Raw genomic sequence first — 23,480 nt, forward strand, 5'->3', positions numbered from 1 at the left:
GAAGCCATCTTGAAAAATGGGGGATTTTTTAACTAAAACTCCATTTTTGTTAGACGATTTGCTTGAAATCGGTTCTGTTAATCTCAATATGGATTTCATTGGGCGCTAACAGGAATCCATACCTCTACTTGGAATGCTTATAGTTGCAGATTTTCGTCTTGATGTGGCTGACGGTTTTTTTGACGTCACTGTGTTAACTTAACAAACAACTACGTGAGAGGGGTGTTGAAAAACGCGTTGAATTTAAATTATAATAAAATTATTTAGATGTTGTATTTATGTGTTTAAAAATAAATGTTAAAAATAAATAATTCATTGTAAATGCTGTAAATAATATATTTTGATGTATTTGTGAAAGGCCCAATATCCTTTCTTTTTGTATTGCATTTCGAAATCATTGTAACAAGCTGGAGATGAAAATTGGCCACGTAGAATCCGGTGGTTTCTGGGAATAACCCGAAAATACCCCATCGGACTGCGCGCGCTTATAATCCTACCCAGCTTGAGAGCCCCCTCGAGGGGACACTTTAAAAAGGGTCCACTCTCCGACGGCAGACTAGAGAAACTGTAAATCGTCAACGGGTATAAGACCCAAATTAAAGAAACCAATTTGTAGTAGAAAAAAGTAGTCATTAATAGAAATGGTAGTGATAGTTATAGAAAGAACTCGACTTAAGTTTCCCAGTAAATTAATTAAAATTCTTCAGTTCTAATTAAGTATATAGCGGGTCTTGTTAGATACCCTGGAACAAACCCCTAAAATTCTACAAGGAGAGCGCGCGTGGAGGAGATTTTTTCTCTCAAAGGCGGGACCAAAGCCGTCAGAGTTATCTTACACTACGCGATACATTAGGTAAAGCATTCCCAGTAGAGGTATGGATTCCTGGCGCTAAAAGATACATTATGTACAATTGGTTTAAAAAAATAGTTGTCCAGTATTGTGATAGCCATTTTATTTAGCGCGTGAAATAAACATTTGAACATGAACTAGGATACAATTATTAAGATGGACCCAAACTAGGATTTAAAGTTAGGGTTATTTTTAAATAAATAATCTCATATGTGACACAATACCTGTAAGTATGACACTTCCTATTCTCCCAACGTTTATATTTTTATTGTAGTCGATTTCGACAATAACCGTAACAAGGACTGAAAACTTTCCTGTCCCGAAACATCTGACTGCAATATCACTCTGTGGACATTTTTCGTTGTCATTCTTATGAGGATCTCTTTACTTACAATCTAGCATGAGAGCCCGTCTTCAAGCTGTACTTCCTATGTATCGAGTTGTTTGACCAACGAGTAAGAGTCGATTATACCTGTAATAAAGTAACATTATTTGTAGCACACGCCTGTCTAGTCGCAACAATTGAATCTAGGCTCTCAAATTCTAGTTTAAGTAGTTCTACTTTTTATTCCGTTTCACATATATTATAATTTTCAAATAAATGTCTATTGCTTACTTTTATTGAATGTGGTGAGTTTTGAATAATTTTTTTATGGAGTAGTCGGTTCATTTTCTTAACGGTAACCTTTTCATTTAACGAGGAGCCAGTGTTGGGTTCTATCATAAATAACATAATTTATATATTATTATAATTAATATTATATTATTTTCACGAAACTGATTTTCATTGTTATTGTGAAAGATTTGGTTAGGCACTCAGGTAGCTTATAAATATTCCCAAGGTCGAAGGTAGGCAAGTTTCGGAAAAAAATGGGTAAGAAAATTATCATTTAAACAATATTAAAGGTCATACTTATGGTAGAAATAAAATACAGGCATTGAAAATATTATTAAATATATTTTTTCTTTAGGTATTTTATTAACTGGAAATTATTACATACGATAAATAATAATATATAACTGATATATAAATACATAAAGTAGGTATATGTAAACCTTGGTCCACATCAGAGTATACGTAGTTTTCCAAGTGAGCTGTCGAAAAAGTGCTGGAAAAGCTTATTATATGATGGGCCAGATGATCAGTTACATTTTTTGAAACCCCATTGGGATCCTTTGTGACCTTAATTGGGTGTCATTGTGGACAAAAAAGGAAACGGCGCTTTCAGGGCCGTTGAGGGATAGCATACAACATGACATTCTGCCAAAAATGGCTTGTACGATAATTTTTCAAAAGGAAATTTTTGTAGACAACTGACTATAGCCTTCAATATTATATTAGATAATTTAGCTCTAAATTCGATCAGAAGGTAAATGTGAATGGAAAGCCAAATTTAGACATAAGTTACCCACCAAATGATGTAAAGTTTTCACACATTACATTCTAATGCGCGTTCCAAAGTTCAGGTAGGGTTATACGGCTATTTATTTATGTTTTGAATATAGATCATTGGCGTATTTCCACAAAACATTCTAAAAATGGTAATTCTAAAAAATCGTATATTAGTCTGAATAATGACATGGTCAAACTTGTCAGGTCATTTGCAGACTGCCAATATGTGGTATGACCACAATAGACTATCGCTTCGAAGAAATGATACCCAAATAATTTAAGGGTTCGAGTTACTCGTAGTTCAAAATTATGCGGAGCCTCGTCGTTCCTGTACAAAGGTAGTGTGGTAGCTCAACTAAAGTAGTTACGAACGAACGATCCATAGGAAAACGGCAAGAATGACTACATTAGCTTTGGGAAAACTACCGTATAACCTCTCAAACACATTACTTTCACGGTATTTTATATATTAGTTAAGTTATGAGGTCGTACGATTAGGAAATACATACATAGTAATTTAGCTTACACTTTACAGACACCAGTTTTCTAACGTTAATTAATGATGTACGAAATATTAGAACAGTGTCTAATTAAATTTTCGTGTTTGTTTTAACTCGAGATATGTCTCTTGAATTCCTTTGTAATTTCTAGCTAAAGTTAATTAGATTAATTAATAACTTAATTATTGACTTTGTGTAGAAGATTTCACTAGGCTGCTGGCAAGTGAGATTTTGGTAGCAACCAATGTTCTACTCGTATAGGGGCACTAACAACCTCAGTATCAGACTGTATTATGACAAGCTATTTTTATTTACTTTACGCTTTTATGTAAGTTACATCTGAGCCTCAATGATAATATAAAGTGCAGTTACATCCTTCGATGTGTTGAAAGTGTAATAATTAAAAAAGTTAATTTTGTTGACGATATTATCAACGATGAATTTGGCTCAAGTTTGACTGAAAATTACTTTTAGCATACCTCTACTAAATGATTTTTAATATAAATTATTTGAGAGCCGAAATTAAACATACGTTCCAAAACACCTAGTGAGATTTTGATTTTGTTTCGTGCCAGAACGTGAGATCAACCATCACGACACCTACATGATTGTAGTCGTGATAAACCATGGTACAATCATAAATTGTGAAATTACTTTCCATGGTTAAAATTTACCATTGATTTATATTTTAATTATTTAATTTTATTTAAATTAATTTAAATGCTCAATGGAATTTAAAAAAGATTTTATCTTGATTAATTCTCCCGAAATGGGGTTTTTAAAATTGATAGATTTTACGTTTTGAAATATTTTGCTCATCTTTGGGATTGATATGAAAAATTCAAATTGGTTAATCAAAATTCAAATATAAAAAAAATTCTTCGTTTAAAAACCAAATACCATACAATGGTATCTTTTTTGAAATGTGCGTAATAGTTTTATTGCAAAAACATTTAAAAACAGTCGCCGTTTTTTATGGTAATATGTCCTTTTCCCTGGGTGACTGTTTTCAAAAGCTTTTGAAATACAACTTTTTTGAATTTATTTTTCTTAACAATGAACATCGCGATAATAATTTAGTTATATCTTTGTCCAAGCTCCCAGTGTAGTAACGCCATTTGGATGAAAACCCCATTTGCACAGGATTTTTCCTTTTTCTCCCATATTTACGCGCCATATAAAGTATAATCAACTACGATTACGTCAGGGCAGTAAGGAAACTTCTCAAATAAAAATGTTAAGATATTCAAAAACTCACGTCATATTTATACAGAATAATTTTAATTTATTTTTCCACATTATTAAATGACCAGCGTATTTTCTACAGCTTTGAAGTTGTAGACACTCATTGCGAATGATGACATGAATTTAAGTCTTTTGATGTTCTCTTCAATCGAGGATATGTATTTTCCCAAAATTGACACCTTTTCGATTCCAATAGTTCGGTTATTTCCTTGTCTCCAGGCTTCAAAACCAGAATTTTTTTATTTGTTTTGGAATACTTTGGCCACGTACTCAAATGAGCGTAAGACCTAGCTTCTCTTGGAGATAAATTGGGATTTCTAAAACAGAAGACGAAGGAAATCAGTTAACGATTGTCGAAATATATTTCTTAAATTTAAGAGTTTCGAAAAAAGTCTAAATAATAATGTTTTATGACGTTATGGTACAAATTGTAAAAAGTGGTAAATATGTTAAAAAACGAATTACTCTCAATTATTTATAAAATAAGCAGTCACCATATGAACGTAGAATTGAGAGTACAATATAACCCCGTAATACGGTTCCATTTCACGATGTAACCTACCCTGTTCTCGCGAAGTTTGCCCAATAGCGCATTAACTCGTAGCTGAAACGTTTCTCTTCGTCGCTGTATTTTTGCTCGTTGGTGACTTCACCCATCAGAAACCTCAATTCATCCGTGTGAGGAGTTCCAATCCATTTCACGTAGTCGATGGACGTCGAACGATAAGGGAAATGATACGAATACACGTTGGCCACTCTATCGGCGTAAAAGTCCAGAAATGATCTCATCGGGCAGTTGAACCAGTAGTCAGCGATAAAATCCTCTGAGCTTTTTAAAGTGGCTACAATTACACGGGAAAATATTTAGCAAAAATAAGAAAACGTAACCTAAAAACACGACATTTTTCACACAGCCCTTCTCTTCGCAAACATTTGGATGGACTCCCTCCTAAAATGACGTCACAAATATTCAAAGCAACTCAATAATATTGGTACCATACACTTTTTTTTCAATTCAAAATTAAGCTTATTTAATTATGGATGTATCATAAGGGTATGATTTCTCTAACAAGTAAGTAGTCAACAGGGGCGTGCAAACCACGGGGGCAGCGGGGGCGACTTATTATTTTTCGCCGGGCAGACTTGGGGCAGAGGTGTAGTTCACTCAGGATTCTTATTTTCCAACCTGACAGGCCAACTAAACACGTGACACCCTTTTGGTTAGTTTTCTATCTCTCATTGTTTTTTTCGGACGCAGCCCATTTATGTGCTTATAATTTTGTTTTTGCCCCCACTATCGTAAAAACGTTGGCACGCCCCTGGTAGTCAAATGACAATGCGGCCTTCTGGGGATATGTTTGTCGAAGAAGACCCATACTCTTTCCCCACCGTGAATCAACGTAGCCTTCACATAAGCTTGAACTGACAAACTTTCGTTCTCCCGGAATACCGCAGAGACAAAAAAACGTTTCCCCTCCACCATACTTTGCACCACCTAGTCAAATAACCCCACCCCCACACCATTCAATTTAGTTTCATCCTCAACATCACAGCTGCGCTGGGTTCGTAAATTTTTGCAACTGGAACTTGAAATGACGGAAAATATTGGCTTAGATATAAAACGTTTATGTTCTTAACTCTTGTAACCCATTCAAATGATATTTATTAAATAATTTAAGTTTTACTATGAGTGTCGACTTGGGTCATTTTATTCCTACTTGCTGTACAAGCTGTCGATTTAAACAATTTCTAACAAATTTAATATTAAAGATATAAATAAATTAAACTCAATATTAGCAGAAACTGTTTTAAGGTTTTCTGCAAGTGACCACGAAAATTTACTTTAAAGCGGAAATTATTTGCATACTTCAAAGTAAGTATTACTTGCTTCGTCGCCCAATTGGCACAATATACAATATAAGTAAGGCAGTAGACCTTTGGTTGACGCGTTTGGAGTGACTCTTTCTCTCCTAACTCTAACTAGGGGTTATTAATCGAATTCTAGTTATTTTCTAAAATAGATATACTATTTTGGGTAACATCGCGAGAATCATTATATGTATAATAATTACGGGTACTATTTCGCTTATGATATTTTCAGACGATTCCAAAAACTCTAGTTTAGATTCTTTTAAGTAAATGAAAATTTACTTTTTATTCCAAGAACGTTGAACAAAAGGCATCGCTTGGGCCATGATTTATTCGGTTTCAGAAGAACTCCGCCCTAAAATCCGCGTGTAGCGCGCACTTGAACTAGAAACGGTTTAACCTTTAGCGCGCGCCGCACGCGGTTTTTTTGGGCGGAGTTCTTCCGTAACCTATTGCATCAAGGCACCAGGCGCCAATTTGATCGTTCAACGTTCTTATACATATATACGGTCTTGGTTATACTGAAATATATATATGAAAATAGCTTGGTTTTAATAAACCCGGTTTCATTCAACTGGTCTGGAAAAGGTAATGGGGAAATGGTTTCCGCGTTAAAGTTATATTAGTAACTTACAATTGGTATTGTTGAAATTTTGCCAGTCGGTGTAGAGAAGCTCAACGTTTTTATAAAAATCGTTACATTGGTTTGGGAATAAAAACCTGACGACTTCTAGAAATTCTTCGTGGAATGGGCCGACGATGTTGAAGAGAGGAATGAATACGATAGGCTTTATTTGGCAGAGAAACAGAGTCCCTTCATTTTGTACCACACCAGTCATAATATCGACATTATGAAAGTTTCTGTTAGCCTTGGACGCTGTGATGGGATTTCCGGGAAGAATATAGCCATCGACGACAGGCTTAAATATGAAGGACATTGCCTTCCGCGTCGGCTCATTCCTCACCAGCTGATCAGCTTCGGTTCTCATCAGACATTTGACTAGTGCATCTGTGCTCGACAAATCGGAACATTTCAGGTTTTTTCCTGTCTGGAAAATAAATACTCGCTAACAATGTGAAGAATACAGCTTCGAGATTAACTGAAAAATCCACGCTTTTCCGCGTGAAACACAGGCTCTAATTGCAGCTTCATATTCGTAAGGATACTTTCTTGAATGCAATAAATTAAACATACATTTGTGGCTAAGAAAGTTAATTAAATTCAAAATAATTTGAATATAAATATCCTAACATTAAAATAAATAATATTAAAAAAATTAACATAAAATTTATTTTCAAGGAAAATAATTGGTGTTGTAAGTCCGAGGTCTTTTTTCCTGAAAATTTTCTGTATTTTTCCGAACAAAATAAAAAAGTTTTCATGCCATGATTAGTCTAATATATTGTTTGCACATTTAATTTTACAAATCTGAAAGTAAAACTCAACTTCTAGACTAGTTTCAACTGATTAGCAATGTAACACTATTAATGTTTTGTAGTACGTTAATTTATATTAGACATTTTATATCGATAAAATGTTAAAAAATTTAAAAACTCTTAAAAATTAATTTATGTTTCAATTTTTTATTTTACCGATCTGTGGAAAATTTTCTGGAAATGTTTCCGCATTTTATTTTTCCGGAAAATTAACAACACTAAAAATAATCTAGTTTTCGAAGTGTGAATAATTTATAATTTAGCTTGCAACCAAAATCAGCCTTACGTACGTACGTTCAATTCGAATTTTTCTAACCTGAAATGCCAGCTCTAAATTATCCGATTTCGTACTGATGAAATAATCGCTATAGGGTACTCCACTTTGTAATATTCCCCTTTTGAAGAGACCCTTCGACAGGGCTGAAAACAAGTGGTATCCGACGCTCATTCCGCCCGCGCTGTGCCCGAACAAGGTGACTTCAGCGGGGTTTCCTCCGAATTGCCGAATATTTCGTCGCACCCAATGCAGCGCCAGCACTTGATCCATCAGGCCACAGTTTAAGTCGACGTCCGGGTGATCGACGTTCAAGAAACCCAGCGATGCTAATCTGAAAGATTAAGAACTATATTAAGAGGTAAATGGACCTATTGACTTTCAAAAACGTGACCTCAAAAATCTTATAATAAACATTTTCTATACGCCTATATTAGAAGGTGGGTAAAAATGTCGACCCATCCTACGAAATTTGAATTTAAATGGAGACGATTTTCCTGTCTCGCGTAGTTTCGTGTTAACAGTTTAAGATCGTTTGCGTTTCAGACGACTGGTAACGAAAAAGCAATTTCTTATTGGTCTTTCATATAAATTCTAATTTTGATGGTCAGGTCGGCATTTTTACCCACCTTTTATTATATTATTATTATTATTTTTATTATTTTTATTATTATTATTATTATTATTATTATTATTATTACTATTATTAAAACAGGGTGTGAAGGTTATCCTTTAAAATGGAAATTCACCCATATCGGTGTTAACACTGGACAGACATGAAGTAGAGTAGCACAAACAAACCACATGTTTACTTAATTGATGAGAAGTCTGTTTAGATCTCGTACAGCTTATCCCCAAATAGATAAATTTTATTTTATTTTATTTTCCATTATATTTTACAGCTTTACAAAGGAATGACGGGTTGGCTGGATAAATGGATGGCTGGATGATTGTTGATTAAGTCGTGTTACCTTTCTTTTTAATTTAAAAAAGCCTGATTTATCTATTTCTAGCTCACAAGAAATAATAAATTATAAAGATAATCAATCGATTTCGGTGTTGTTTGAAGAATTAAGGTTAGCATTTTACTTTCGTAAAAATAATACGTGTAAACAGACTATAACAATATGATGATTCTCGCTGATGTGCTTTAAGTGGTGGTTAATACGTAAAGTGCCAGATCTATAGTAAACAAAAATACCACAATCGTTTTAGACATTAATGTTACGCTTATAAACGGAAGTAGGTCACCAATACAACTAAATTGAAAAGCCTATAATAAGTTCCCAGGAGAGATTCAGAGCTAGACACTTAAAACGAAGCTTTATGAAATAATTAATGGTATCACTACATCTGCGATAAATTATTATGAACAGTAATATTTTCACGACTTTGAAATAAAATTGGATTCATTTTCCACATGCATCTGAACACATTCAGCTTCTACTGGGAGTAAGGTAGCATATCCTATTTTTATTCAAATAGTGAACCTTTTATAATTATTTTTGAGTAAACGTTAAATGAAATTTAAATATTTCCCTCACTTGATGCGTTATTTGCATGTTTCAGCAAATTTCGCATTCACTCGGAGTATGACTGTAATTACTAAAGTTCCCTGAATTTTCACATTACTCTCTCTTAATTTTGCTTAAATAAACGAAAGACGTTACTATAATAAACGGTAGATTAAGGGCGCTTACCGCTCGGTGCCATAAATTGGTTTTGTACAGTTACATCGTTACGTTGTGATGCACAGCAGCACATTTTATTCCTTTCAAATTTATCAGCTCACAGCCGTAAATAGTGTTTCATAATTTATTACCCTTGGCTATTACTAGGATTTCAAACAAGAGAGGTTCTACGTAGGGAGACTGGTGAGTTAACGTCGTTTTGGTTTATTTTTTAATATTATTTAAATACTATGCATACTATGAATACACGAAGTTATTTATTAAAATGTGGTTTTTGGTTTCCGAATATTATATTGGTTTATGATTGTCGTTACCTGTAACATATTTTAAATCATATGCAAGGTGACCCAAAGCCATTTGAAAGCTGTGAATTAGTCAAAAAAACAAGTTTAATAGTGAGACGTTAAAAATAGTTTATATTCACAAAAAAATATTTTAAAAGGGAACGATTCTTTACGGCATTTACGTCTAGAATTTTTTGAATGAGGAGATATTGTCTAGGCGATTTGGTATACGAGTGTTTCAGTAATAAACTTAATAATGGTGGATTCGGTAGTGGCGTGAGGAGAAGCTTAGATAGGTTGGGGTGGCGGAGTGATTAGCGACCCTTGCAGCAAGATGAGCCAGGTTACATCCTAACCTGTGGCACTCGGCGAAAGTGAAATTTATAGTTACTTCTAAATATACTTTTTGGAAAGTTCTTTTTATAATATTAATTACTAAAAAATTATAAGATTATAAAAAACTATGAAATTATTCCTAAATTAATAAATATAAATGAAATTAATTTATTAAATTATTCATTAAATTTGTAAGCGATATGCAAATATTGTAAAATGTTACGCATTTATATTATTAAAAAAATAATACATTGATGGTATATAAATATTAAAATACTATTATTATAAAATATAAAAATTAAAATAGTATATTTATACTAATTATAATACTAATCCTTTCTTAAATAGGTTCTTAATGTTAGCGGTAATAGTGAGTGTAGGGAGTCTGTGGGCTCGCGTGACATGAAGGTCTTGTCACCACCCTCCTACGCAATATAACCGGGCCCCCTGAATTAAAGTCAATAAAAGTTGCTGGAAGACTTGGGCCTAGGGTGTTGCTTTGGGTATTAGTCTAACTGATTATTATTAGTAATTTCTCGCAAATCCGACGAAAGGGGTTTTAAAAATAAAAAATTGTGTAAAAATTATATTGAAATTATGAAAATATCACCACATTTTGCTACCTAAAGGAAATTTATAATCGTTGTACCAACATTTTTTAAGGGGCCCAAAAAGCAAAAAATAGGACATGCCACATAATTGGGGTACTTGACCAACATTTCCAGGCGCTGCCACTGGCAGGCATTCTTTGTTTTTGGTAAACTACGAATTAACCTGATAGAATTCGAGGATATCTCCTACCTGTAATTCATACTGACAACTATAATATTTTCCACTCCGGATAATTCAACCCCGTCGAAAAAAATGAGGGACGTGCCTCCGATTGAAAATCCTCCTCCGTGAATGAACACCATGACGGACGCGTTCCTGGGCCTCGGTTTGGGCACGAACACGTTAATGGTCAGACAGTCTTCGCTGAAAGACGTTCTGGGAATGAAACGTTCTAATCCGGGAATTTTTCGGAAAAAAATGTACGGCATTTGGGTGCAGCTCTTGCCATATTTCGTGGCGTCCAATACACCATGCCAGCTTCCAGACGGCACTGGGTATTTAAACCTAAGTCGGCCGACCGGTGGAATCGCGTACGGTATTCCCAAATACGTTTCGACCGCTCTACCGGTAGAACTATACTGAATTCGCCCTTTGACGTAACCCGATAGTGTCCGAAGGAGACAACATTCTTGACGGTACGTGCCACGCGAAGAAATAAAGCCACATTGAAAAGCTAATATCAGTGGTATAGCGTAGACCGCGAGCCACATGTTTGCTCGGAATCATTTCAGTTCAGAAAGTGTGCCTTTGAAATATTATCTTTATTTTGCGATGGGGTTCCTCACGCTTAACTAGCTAATGTATTTTACTCGCTTTGAACTTTCAAGGTCACTCTTACCTTTCGCTACGAGGCACTCGTTCTGAATTACCAAATAATTGTGGCCAAAAGAAATCAAGGTCTTCGAACGGAAGCTAGTTTGAACGAAGCTGCCATTACGAAACCGGTTAACCGTATCAAATAACACGCTATTCACTCTCGTTCTTATACATATTTTGATGCTATTTATTCGGTGTCATTGAATTTTTTGCACGGGGGAAATGTTAAAATAATTTTCTTATATAAAAGGAAGTAAATTACGTAATATTTAAAAAATAAATACTAGTTAGAAAAAACAATTATTAAATAGCTGTAATCAAGAATATATAAGTAATATCTTTAGGCCTTTCCTTGAAACTATGAATATTTTCGATATTGTTTAATACCAGGTGTTTAAAGCAGTCTGTACGCTTTTGCCTGTAATTCGTTGCCAAATTAGTTTAACAATTTGTAATTGATCCACATTTTTTAAAATATAAATCGTTATAAAATTAGGTTACATTTAAACGTGATGACATTGGAAATTTATAAATTAGTGGATAAAAGAAAATTATCCACTTAATGAGGTAATATAACTCTACGTGAACAGATTAAATTATTAGGCTGCGAGCCATATATCTTTGCTATCCCATATCAAGATTTCGTAAATCTCTTTTCACAATGGTGAGTAATAGAAGTGAAGTTCGAAAGAACTTCATTTCATTTTTTGTTAAATCGCTCTATAGGGTCACTCTGATCTGCTGCTCTCTTGATTTCAACCACGCCTTAATTTTGACTGATTTTAATCAAATTACTTTTAACGGAACTTCTTTTTGATTTAATAAAATGTCTTTTGATCGTGTAATTTAGTACTATTTTTAAATGCTATTTTAAAAGGTGTGCTTCTCATATTAGACTAGCGAAGTGGTAGATGGCTACCATTAAAATAAAAATCATGTGTCAATTTAAGACTGCGAAGTCAGTAAGTAAAATAGAAGTCTTTATTTGAAGGGGTTTTATAAACAAATACTTAGGGGTCACCAGGAGACAGTTACTATCCAAAACAAATCCTGTGATCTAAAATGAAATTTAATTTCAATTACTATTTTCCCCCTCTTTAGTTTAAATTTTGTTTCTTAACATTTTTTCGTCTTAAATTGATTTAAAACTGTGAATTTTTTCTTGGACTTTAATAAATAAGTCGTATTTTATAAGACTTCGGTGGCGGACGCCTTTATACTGAATTCCTTTTAGCCCTTGCCATTACAGAATAGGCTAATGGAGAGGGGCCGGGCAAACTGGCCCCCTCGGCGGATTGGGTTGCCTGCTGTGGGGCTGCGGGCCTCCGTATGAGGGCGCGGCGGACCCATCTCCTGGCCTTTTGGGTCCCACCGGGATCTCCGGTGCCAGCTGTGCCGGGTTATGCAGGCTGCTGCGTGCCTGCCGTTCCCCTTTAGGCGCTCTCTCCAAAGGGCTTGGCTCCCTGCCTTTGTAGGTGGGGTCAGTGTTTCCACATTGCGGGAATAAATCCCGTTTTCGGGGAAAACTGACTAAGAGAGCTGCAAAATATTCGAAAGCGGGAAAAAGGGAAAAAAGCGGGGAAAATCACTCAGAACGGGAAATTTCGCGGGAAAAGTTAACGATAGAGAAAACTATAAAGTGCATGCTTAATTCTAGACCTTTTCTGAACTCGCTAGATTCACTGAATCACTGCGCAAGGTTGTTCACTGCGTTCTAGTTAGAATCGTCTGCTACGGTCCGGCTGGGTCGTTACCCCAAGGATCCTATCCTTGGTTACCCGTATTCATTTTGAAGTCCAGACTCAGAGAGCGCCCGAAATCAGAGTATAATAGAAGGCAGTGGCACGAGTAAGTTTTACGATTTATATTATATGATAAGAGCGATGACTAAATTATAACAAAATTTGACACTACTTAAAAATGGACGAAGAGTCAGAAGAATATTCCACTAGTGAGGAGGAAGCTGCCAATCGAATAAAATCCCAGAAATTAAAAAAAATAATAATTTCTGCGGCGCCAGCGATTTTAACATAAGTGCCGTCGGTTAGAATTTAGCGGGGAAATTTGCGGGAAAAACGTTTTTCGAAAACGGGAAAAATTAATTTATCCGCTCCAAAAAAAGGGAAAAATAAAGTCGCCCTTGTGGAAACACTGGGTGGGGTGTCGGCCGGAGTTGCTAGAGCAACCGTTCTCTATCCCACTGCTGTGTGCGAAGTGGCGGGCTGGTCGTCCCATTGTTGCACCTTTTGCTGAGTTGAGCAGCTTGCGTCGAGGGTGCGACCATCAGTAGTGGGGTTCTGCTACCCATGCTGGTTTTGTCACCTGTCCGGGCTTGTGGACGCTGGCGTAGGGCATTCTGATGATAGGCCTCCGCTGGTGTGGTTTTTTGATATACCGGTACAGCGGGATATAAATTCTGACAACATGCCATTACAGAATTAACATAAATTGTGAATGTCTTGGTAACACTTGGCAGTAAACGAATTTGATGGTTTTTTTTAATTTAATAATTATCATAATTCTAAACTTCCAAACTTTTTGTTGAATTCACCAGTTTATTAAGATTAAAATGAACATAAAAAAGAAATGAGAAAATAGGAGGTTATTATAATGGTAACTCCACCTCAGATATATGTGGATTTCTCTGAATTTTGTATCTAGGGTTTCTCCAACCGTAAAAGCTTTTAGTGGAAATATTTCAAAACAATGAAATTGGGGAATTTTTTTATTTATGATTATATCTCTTGAGCGTAGAGTTTGATTTTTTTATAGATAAAAAAACCAGGAATTTTGAGATATTAATGTTTTATAAAAATGGGAAATTATAAAATTTTCGTTTTTTTATATAAAAAATTAATTTACGGAACTAAAAGTAGCACTTTGCAATTTGAATTTATTTTTGTAAATCGTGAACGGTGAAACTAATAAATTTTTTTCACATCAATTAAAAATATGGTCATTTGAAAAGGGGAAAACAAGTTTAACACTTAAAATTGTACAAATATATAAAGATTTCAATTTCTCATCTTTGCATAATTTACATAAACCCGTTAATTTGTTGAAAAAAGATAAATATTCCGCTACTTAAGTAGCTACCTTCATTTCTGCAAAAAATAAGTGAGAAAAGTTTTGAAAAAAACCACAAACACCGGGTGGCCAAAACTTTAGAATAGATACGTAAGCGAGGCAATTAGTATATATTTTTATATTCAGTTATAATGATCAATTTTCCAATAAACTTGACATCCTGATATTTGACCTTCTATATCACCGGTAACCAATTTTTTTGTAATTTAAACTTTGGCCAGATCTTTTTTGTCATGTTAAACATTTAATTTCATTATTTTTGTCTAAATGCTTGCCCATTCCCAATGTCTTAACATGGTAAGTTGTCGCAAATGCTTGCACATTCTCAATGTCTTAACATGGTAAGTTTTCGCAAAATATATTCCAGGCAACCAAAATTTTTAAGAAAATTAGACTCGATCATTTGATCTGTGCTATAAGTTAAATATGTTGAACAGTTACATTTTCAAAAGTAGTAGATGAGAAATAACTTCGATTCATCATTTTTAATAAAAACGTAAATAGACATTTTACAGCCAGAAGAAATTCATTTGAATAATAATAATTTTTCTAAAAAGGAAAAATATGTAATAATTATAATGAGCTAGGCTAATACTCAAGGCACCACCTTAGGCCTAAGTCATCCTTCGACTTTTAAAGCCATTAATTCAGGTGGCCGGGTTACAATGCGTAGGAGGGTGCACGGTGGCATAATGTTATGATATGAACAGACAATGAATAGGTTAAATGAAGGAGCAATTATCGGGCTTTTTAATTGCAGTTCAATAGGTCAATTCCATTGCTAATTGTTAAGTGTTACTTCAATCTAAAAAATATTGCACAAATTTAGACACGTTTGTCTTAACAAATTTTCAATTCACCTTTAAAATTTCCTCTGTAATTCAATTATCTGGAATTATTATATAACTAGAATTAATGTCAGTTTAGAAGTAAAAAAAATAAATAGTGAAAGAGAATCAGTATACTTCATAAAGGACAATTTTATTTATTTTATTTTATTTTAATTTAATTTAATTTCTGGGCTGTTTTTATTCTAATTTCGCATAAAGATTTGTATCTGTGACATATATTGTGTGATTACTATTAATTGCTTTAACTCGTGATTGACATTCCAATTTAAAATGATTGACACCATTTTACGTAAAAACAGGAAGTTAGTTTAGATTATTTTATCTTTTAAAACGATAAAGATTGGTGGAAAACTTTTAGTTAATCCAATGAAAATACTACTTTGATTGAACATCAACGTGTTTTCCCGGATGTTTATTATTTCATACCTGAGAAAATAAAGGAAAGCTAAACGGTTAACCGGAAATTGGCCCCCCGAGAACTTGGGAACTTATATTATAATATACTATTCTCAACCTCCACAAACAAAACATTTGTCAAACAAATATTAATGATATTTAAAAAACATTGCTATGTTTAATGTTGAGAGTGATTTTCTTTTGAATAAGTGTACAATCTTATTAAAAAAAGACGAATGAATAACAAATATGAAACATACTAGCTCCTATAATGCATTTGTTCAAGAAACCGTGGTCAAGGTTTATAAGAATTGATATCCAACTTCGTAATTTCTCAAATGAAGTGAATAATAAAACCAATTTGTCATGACGTCATTAAATATGATTATAAATAATGCTTGGTATTATTTGTTTTGTATCAATGTGAAGAAATAAAAAAACTGAGCACATGTTCACTTTATGATTCATCACATTGAATCAGAACAGGAAAACAAGACTAGAAATTAATTTAGAAAACCTTAAATGATTTCCGAAATAAAAAATAAATGTATCCAAGAAATGTAAACGTTAATATCTTGGAAGCGCTTTCATTTCTATATTCGATTAAATATTTTTAATTTTATATCTTTTGCCTTCCTTCCATTCCCCACTCATTCTCGAAGAGTAAGCTCTGTCCCCAAAATATATTAAATCAGCCCTTTATCTCATTGGTTTCTTAAAACTCACATCTTCCGATGAGATTCTAGCACATGTTGGTGACGATTCTTTAACCCGGTCTAGAAAATTTGAGCAACGAGGGCCAAGAACCGTCTCTAAGTATAAATAAATATTTTCTTGAGTTCATTCATTTAAGAGTCAAAGTATCCGATCGATTTTATATTGGGTTGTTAAAAATTTCAAATGATTTCTACATTGGAATTGTGACGAAAAACCTTGACCGTGATTACAAAAGGGGTAAAACAATGAAGTGAAGAAAATACAAACTGGTTTGGTTACGTAAGCACGAAAACCTTTATAAGTTCGTGAAGAAAGTAGTATTTCTTCAAACGTAATTTTCAATAAATCAAAGAGAAAAGTTATTTGAAATTTTGGAACGCGTACGTGATACTTTGACGAGATTTTATATCTTGCGTCTTATTTAGTATTTTCGCATTTTTCTAAGCGCTCGCTTTCATTCATATTTGTTACCAATATTTAAAGTTCAGAGGTCGTCTTATTTCATGGCTTTTATTAACGGATAACCTTGAAATTAAAAAACCATAGAGCTATTCTAACTATCCTATTACCACGAGTTACGTAGGCAACAGACGGAATTTAATATCTTAATAGATATTTTTTTATTTTATTAAAAATAGTTAATGTTTACATTTCTACAACGAAGGCAAGTATTTGAGTTGCTGAGGAAGGAGCTAGATACCCTCACTTTGCGTCTATTAATGAGCGAAACGGGATAAAAGCTATTCGGTAGAAACGTTTAGGATTGATAAAGGATTAAATGGGATAACCTTAGTTCTATTTTGCCTTCCCAAATTCGTAGCTTTTCAAAATATATCCGGTTCGTGTTGTCCGAATCAGTGGTTCTCCAAGGTCTTTTATAGGTACCAAAAATCTTCTCTAAACGATATCCACACGCGTCAATAAGAATTGAAAGAGCTAACGCTTTCCTAGTCTTGTTTTATAGTACCAGGACTTCGACTAAAATCATGGAATAGAGCGCTTTCGTACTTTAAAGGATTTCTGGCTCACGCTAACTTGTACAGGTAGGCTTTACCAGATATTGTCGTATATAAATTACATAGAGTATAACTGAAAAACGTTTTATAGTTCTTAGCAGTTAAAGCCTTAAAGGTACAAATATTAATTTTGATCTAATTTTGTATCTTCATTTATTTAGCTTATATACGCCTCCATGAACAATAAGAGAGTAAAATTGTAACTGTTAGGAGAGGTACAGGAATAACAATTATGATTTACAGACCCTTTCTGGTTAAAAATTTGGCCAAAGACATCGGTATTTGTCATTTGGAAGACTGAATGTATGGTTGACTACATTACTAAATGCACTCGAAAATTAAGTTTATCTTCATTCAAACATAGTCAATGTGACTTTAATACACTTTCTTACGTTCTTTATGAACCACCCCCAAAACGAATTTCCCGTAACATTAAGAGAAAATGAATGCCTCAAAACCGTAATTTTGTGGCTTCAAAAACTTATACTTTATCGGCGTTATTGATTAAATTATAAATCGTGTAAAGACGGGCCTATGAAGTGAAACATCATGATTTTAAATCCGTTTACTGAATTTAAATACGACAAGTAAAGGGCTAAAAGTCTCTCAAGCTGAGTTGACGTCTTCCACGACAAAACCGGTAAATTTATAACGTTGGCAGGATTCGTAAATTCATTGGAAATGTTATGAGAAACGCTCTCTTCCGCATAGGTATATCGTTTAGGTGGCAAAACAAAGTTAAATTTGACGCTAACGATCAGAATTTAGTTGCGGAGAGTATCGGTAAAACCACTAACCAGGCTCCTATAAATATTCTACTTGTCACCAGAACGACCTTATTGGTAACATTTTGTAGGCTGTAATCGTTGGCTGTGAATTACTTACGTGGGAGCAGTGTCTTTAAAATTAAATATTATTTGTGGCACCCTTTCGGTGAAACGTGGTTGACATTCCTAAAAATTTGGCACTATCAAATATCGTATAAACTGAAGGATTGTTTTCGTGTTTTTTTTTAACTTTTATGGTTGCCTAATATATTATAAATTTGGCGTTTTGTCACTTTCAAATTGAGAAAATTACCAAAATATCGCTCTGTGTGCTTTGACACGCAATGCTTTTTAAATGTAAGAGTTAATGCCCCAAAAGCTATTGTATTCGTTAAGAAATTATAGTTATGCACTGTAAAAAAAGGTTAATAAAACGACTAAAATTGATTTTTTAATTTATTTCAAAGCATGAAGGTAATAAAAAAAGTGTAATAATTGATTTTAGACCAACTTTCCTCTACCATGTTTAATACAATACCTTTTCGGGTATCAAATGAAAAGTAGCCCTATGATGAAACCTTTACTGCAGTATTTGTGGTAAAGGTATTACAATGTAATGTTCTTACATGTACTCCTTTTGTTTACCCATTTAATTCCCTTAAACGAAGAAAAAATTATATGGAACAATTTCGAGACTAGTATTTGAATACTATGTTATTTCCTTTTTGAATATTTTCTTTAAAAATAACACAATTCGATGGAATTCTAATCACCTGGAATATTTAACAAGAGTTAAGTCATTAAAAGTTTGATTACCAATTTTGAATTAAGGGGATATTACTTAACTGTACCCAATTATGGGTTGGTGCCCGAGATTTCTTGTTATATCTACATATCAAATATCGTAATACATCAAGGGCATTTTCAGTTTGGCAACCATCGTTTGTTCCGCGGATTTAGGAACGCTTATCGGGGCATCTTAGTGGTTAATATATTGAATCATATTGAAGGATTTTAAAAAATAATAATGAATAAGTGCCTACATGACTGTAAAAAGAGTTAAAGAAGTAAAGTGTTGTAAATTACGTACTTATAAACTCCCAAAAGGTCTGAATTTTAGACAGCAGAAGGTTTAAATATATTATATGGCAAAACCCTGAATGGTCTTAAATATTGGAAAAAGTGGAAACCACTTTAGAGGTAATAAAAACCCCTTTATTTCTAACAGTGTGGTTTTTGAAAATATTTTGAAAATTACACCTTAGTATCTATCTAACAAAATCTTCGCAAATTATTCATTATAGACAATTTATCTACGTTCACAATCCAACAAATGGAACTCGAGACATTATATCGTTGAATTAAATTAAAAAAACCTATATTAATCGTTGGTTAATATATTTCATAGGGATTCCACAATTAATTAAAAGTATTAATATTAATAATTTTAATTAATATGAATCCAATTATCTCACTTTCTAATTCATTAAGCTTTTGAAAGTTACCAAATGCAAGTGTTATCTCTAATCTACAAGTGGGCAACCACCCAAAAAACACCCACGTGCTACCCAGAAAACCGATGTATGTATAGTCGGGAAACTTAAACCAATAAAATGGTCTTACTGGATGAACCTCGCAAGCACAACTAGCGCCTTCAATTTTCTTAGAATGTGTTGTGGTGAAGTTAAGAGGAAATCGTCACGACGTATCCCGGGGTTTAAATTTGCTTATTTTCCTTTAATTATCTTATTTTTCATGTATATTCAATAATTTTAAAATTTCCGCTTCTTTTGATTCGATTTCGTTCACAAACAGCTTTTTTAAAAGCCATTTCATCGTAGAATTTAGGGAAAATATTATTATTTTAATGTTTATTTGCGTTATAAATAACAGAAAAAGTCCATCCGAGAATGCGTGATGTCGACTGGGAGTGGATGTGCCTTCAAAACCACTACACGTAATAAATAAAATGCGAAATATATTCCACTAAAAGAACTTTCAATTAACGTTACGAACACCCAATCACGACGAAGCGCACAGAATACATTTTGCAATTAAAAGAACGCTTGGAAATCTTGATATAGCCGCCATTTCGACAAGCTACAGTTTTGAGATAACATAATGGAACTTAGGCTTTGAATACCATATTTCAACCCTTAAAACGTATCTGGCAGCGCCTTATGAGATCGACTGAAACAGAAAACTATAACGTAAACATTGAAACTAGATTTAAAAAAAGAAGAGTGTTTTAGTACAGTCCCCCTTTTTTCAAAAAAGCGATTGTGCAAAGGGTGTCTTGATGAAGTGAAAGAGTTAAAATGAGCTTCATAACACTTCCCTCCTTTAGCGTACGGTGTTATTAAATAAAATTTATATAATTATGTCTTGTATTTCTTTAATAACAAATAAATTAAATCAATTATTTGCGAAAATAGAAAAAATAAAGTTGAATAAAGTTTACATATTCAGTTCCCATAGGTTCCCTAGAAGCGTATGCTATAGTTCCGTATCATTTTAACCTTAAGTACTAATAAATTTTGCTTAGCCGAAACATTGGTTCCTCTGATATAAAATATTCGATTTATCAAAAAACGATGCATTGGGGCAGATTTTTAAACTTTAATTCCGAACACAGTAAAAACGTAAAATTAGGGATTATTAAAGGTCTAAAATCCAGAATTGTAAGCATATCAGACAAACCAATTGTTGACAAAGATAAAATAAAATATTAGCTTTTAAAATCTGATTACCCAGGTAATGTTATAATAAAAAACAACTTAAATAATGCAGATTCTACTGAAGAAACCTCTAAAACAGTGTTGGTTTTACCTCACATTTAAAACAAATCTGAAATATTAAATAGATCGATAAAAAGTAAATATAACATTAGATTAATCAGTAAAAATAATAAAACCCTAAAAATGAATTAGGTAAATTTAAACCAAAAATCCCAATAAAAAAAGACACTCTAAATGGCATTGCCAAACATCGAATATAAAATGATTATAAACATGAAATTGACTGGGATAACCCAGAAATAATGTATTCCGAGTCAGATTATTTTAAACGTAAGTTTATTGAAAGTGTTTTTATATTAAAAAAGGGGGAGCGTGGTTTAAATTTAGAGGAGGGTTTTTGAGAGGCCAATTTTTGGGGCGTGATTACAAATAATAGAGAACTAATATAAAAAATCTCAATGCACCTTTGTAAAAAAATAAAAATAAGCTATGATGTCGGTATGTTTTCTGTAAACGTCTTAATTAAGTATGCCTGATGAAGACAGCTTGGACAGTCGAAAGCTTGCTGTGGCTTTTTAGTAATAAAAAGTTTTATTAAATTCCATGAGCTCCTTCTTTTAAATATTTTATTATGAATTCATCTTCCATGGTATTAATAGGTTTTAAATTTTTACTAATAAATTTGTAAAAATATTTTAATAAAACATTCAATACCGCGAATTAACGATATCTCACTGATTATCAATAAATATTAAAACATGATAATATTGCCATAAAAAAGATTTAAATAAATTATGTTTTTAAATAACTCCATGCAGTAGCAGTTCTTTTTAAAATATTTTTAACAATTTTCAATAAGTTTACCATGGAACAGAAATTAAATATTTATAATTCGGTCCTTACTTTCTATGAGAAAAAAGTCTATGGGAAATGAAAACGATACCAAGAATTTGTAAAATGCTATAAATTTCCAGGCGACAAAAATTTCTAAAAACAGAGGCAACAACCGTATTGCGTCACTATTGGCCAATAAATGCTCGCGAAGTTATGGCTTTAGTCACTGCCGCAGCAATGCTCTCCGAAATGAAGTTCAAATTAATTTTCTTTTATTATTAAATATTTATCTGGCGTCTCTAAAACATTGAGAAAGAGGTTGTGGTGCAGGAAATACATGCATGCAGGATTGGGTGTGTAGGCTCTTTGTCGTCCCACCAGATAGGATGGCGTTGTTAGAAAGACAGTACCAGACATAACAATATGCAGCTAGGATTTAAATAATAATAATCAGCTAGGCTAATACCAAGGCACAACCTAAGGCGCAAGTCATCTAGCGACTTATAATGCCTTTAAACAGAATTTTTGATACGGATATGCAGCTAGGATTTAAATAATAACATAAGTAACATCATAACAATAAGTATGACAATTAAAGAGATTTACAACAAACTGATTTTCATAGTTATTGCGTAATCAAGATGTTTTCTCAACACAGAGCCCTCTAGTGTCTAAAATATGAGAGACTTCCGCTGAGCCGAAATATTTGGTTTCCGACAGATAGGCGGAATATTAGGCTAAAATGATAAAAATTAAAAAAAGGTTTTTCTCGGCGCCACGAACTCATGTTTTTTTATCACGCGTAATTCGCACGCGGGCTTCAAAACAAGACCAAAGCTCCTCCTGACTCCAGAACGTGCTCTCCGATATTAGGCCCAAATTTTTATCAAAGAGTAGTCATCCAAAATGGTAAGTCTCAAGTCCAAGTCACAGTTTGAAGAGAGTATCATAGCCGAAAAAAGGTTCGGTTAGAAAATTACCATTGAAGCAATAGGAAGTGTCATAATTATTGTTATTATGTTACTTATGATAAAAATAATCAGCTAGGCTAATACCCAATTAATTACTCTTTGGTGAAACTAAAGAGTAAACCAGAAACTGCATTTTTTTAAGAATCGAGTAAAATCTAAACTCTTTATTAGATCTTCTATGCCTTTTTCTCGTATGTATTTCAATGATTTTTATTTACATATAATAGTCTCGAGGAAAATCGATGGTCCCGTGTGCTGATGCAAGAGTAAACAGTGGAATAAATTGATTTCTTAAACACACAAAATGATTTCTGCAAAGAGTAACGGGTCTATAGTATCGATACAGGTACAATCAGTCACCAAAAATACGTTATTTCAAAAAATTTTTGATGTACCATAGGCTATAAAATATTTTATTTCATTTTCAGGTTATGAGGCGTTTAGTGCAAGATTTTTATAAATTTTATAGCAGAAAATACCAAATTAATAGATATAATTCGATTGATTAATGGATATTCAACTACGAATCTAGATTATTAAGTTAGTGTAATGAATATAACTAATTATGAGTGATCGGAGGATTTTATGCTCAAATCAACATTTCAGAGTTGCTTTCTATCGTGTAAGTACATTAATATATCTTTTATCATTATCTCTCTTGTGAAAACACATTGCATTTAACTTCAATGTTACGTTACAATTTTCTTAAAAAACAGCACATGACCAACCCTAATATGGTTGATATGTGTTTTCTAATATCATGAAATTTTAAGTTAACAATTTAAATATCATTATT

General features: G+C 33.2%; 1 protein-coding gene and 1 long non-coding RNA gene across 2 annotated transcripts; one reads left to right on the forward strand and one right to left on the reverse strand.

Annotated features, from left to right (window-relative positions):
- Positions 1 to 4,044: 4,044 nt before the first annotated feature.
- On the reverse strand, positions 4,045 to 11,201 carry LOC149943718 (acetylcholinesterase-like). The gene is made up of 5 exons (XM_090176165.1): positions 10,681 to 11,201; positions 7,611 to 7,902; positions 6,492 to 6,906; positions 4,551 to 4,830; positions 4,045 to 4,305 (listed from the first exon to the last, which is right to left on the reverse strand). Exons 1-5 carry the CDS (start codon positions 11,199 to 11,201, stop codon positions 4,089 to 4,091), a joined length of 1,725 nt encoding a protein of 574 aa, XP_090032291.1. The 3' UTR covers positions 4,045 to 4,088.
- An 11,293-nt stretch (positions 11,202 to 22,494) lies between these two features.
- LOC149943719 (uncharacterized) lies at positions 22,495 to 23,300 on the forward strand. The gene is made up of 3 exons (XR_016480945.1): positions 22,495 to 22,622; positions 22,912 to 23,030; positions 23,113 to 23,300. It is a non-coding gene; the product is annotated as an uncharacterized LOC149943719 (long non-coding RNA).
- Positions 23,301 to 23,480: the final 180 nt, after the last annotated feature.

This window comes from Leiobunum rupestre, chromosome 5, assembly GCF_980474605.1.
Source record: "Leiobunum rupestre chromosome 5, qqLeiRupe1.1.hap1, whole genome shotgun sequence".
NCBI lineage: Eukaryota > Metazoa > Arthropoda > Arachnida > Opiliones > Sclerosomatidae > Leiobunum > Leiobunum rupestre.

What these genes read in the sequence shown, in the direction of transcription:
- LOC149943718 (XM_090176165.1), bottom strand. Translation starts at nt 11,201, where the DNA reads ATGTGGCTCGCGGTCTACGCTATACCACTGATATTAGCTTTTCAATGT. An exon ending in GTTGTCAGTATGAATTACAG is followed by an intron (nt 7,903 to 10,680) that starts GTAGGAGATATC and finishes TTAATCTTTCAG; the next exon opens with ATTAGCATCGCTGGGTTTCT. An exon ending in ATTTAGAGCTGGCATTTCAG is followed by an intron (nt 6,907 to 7,610) that starts GTTAGAAAAATT and finishes TTTATTTTCCAG; the next exon opens with ACAGGAAAAAACCTGAAATG.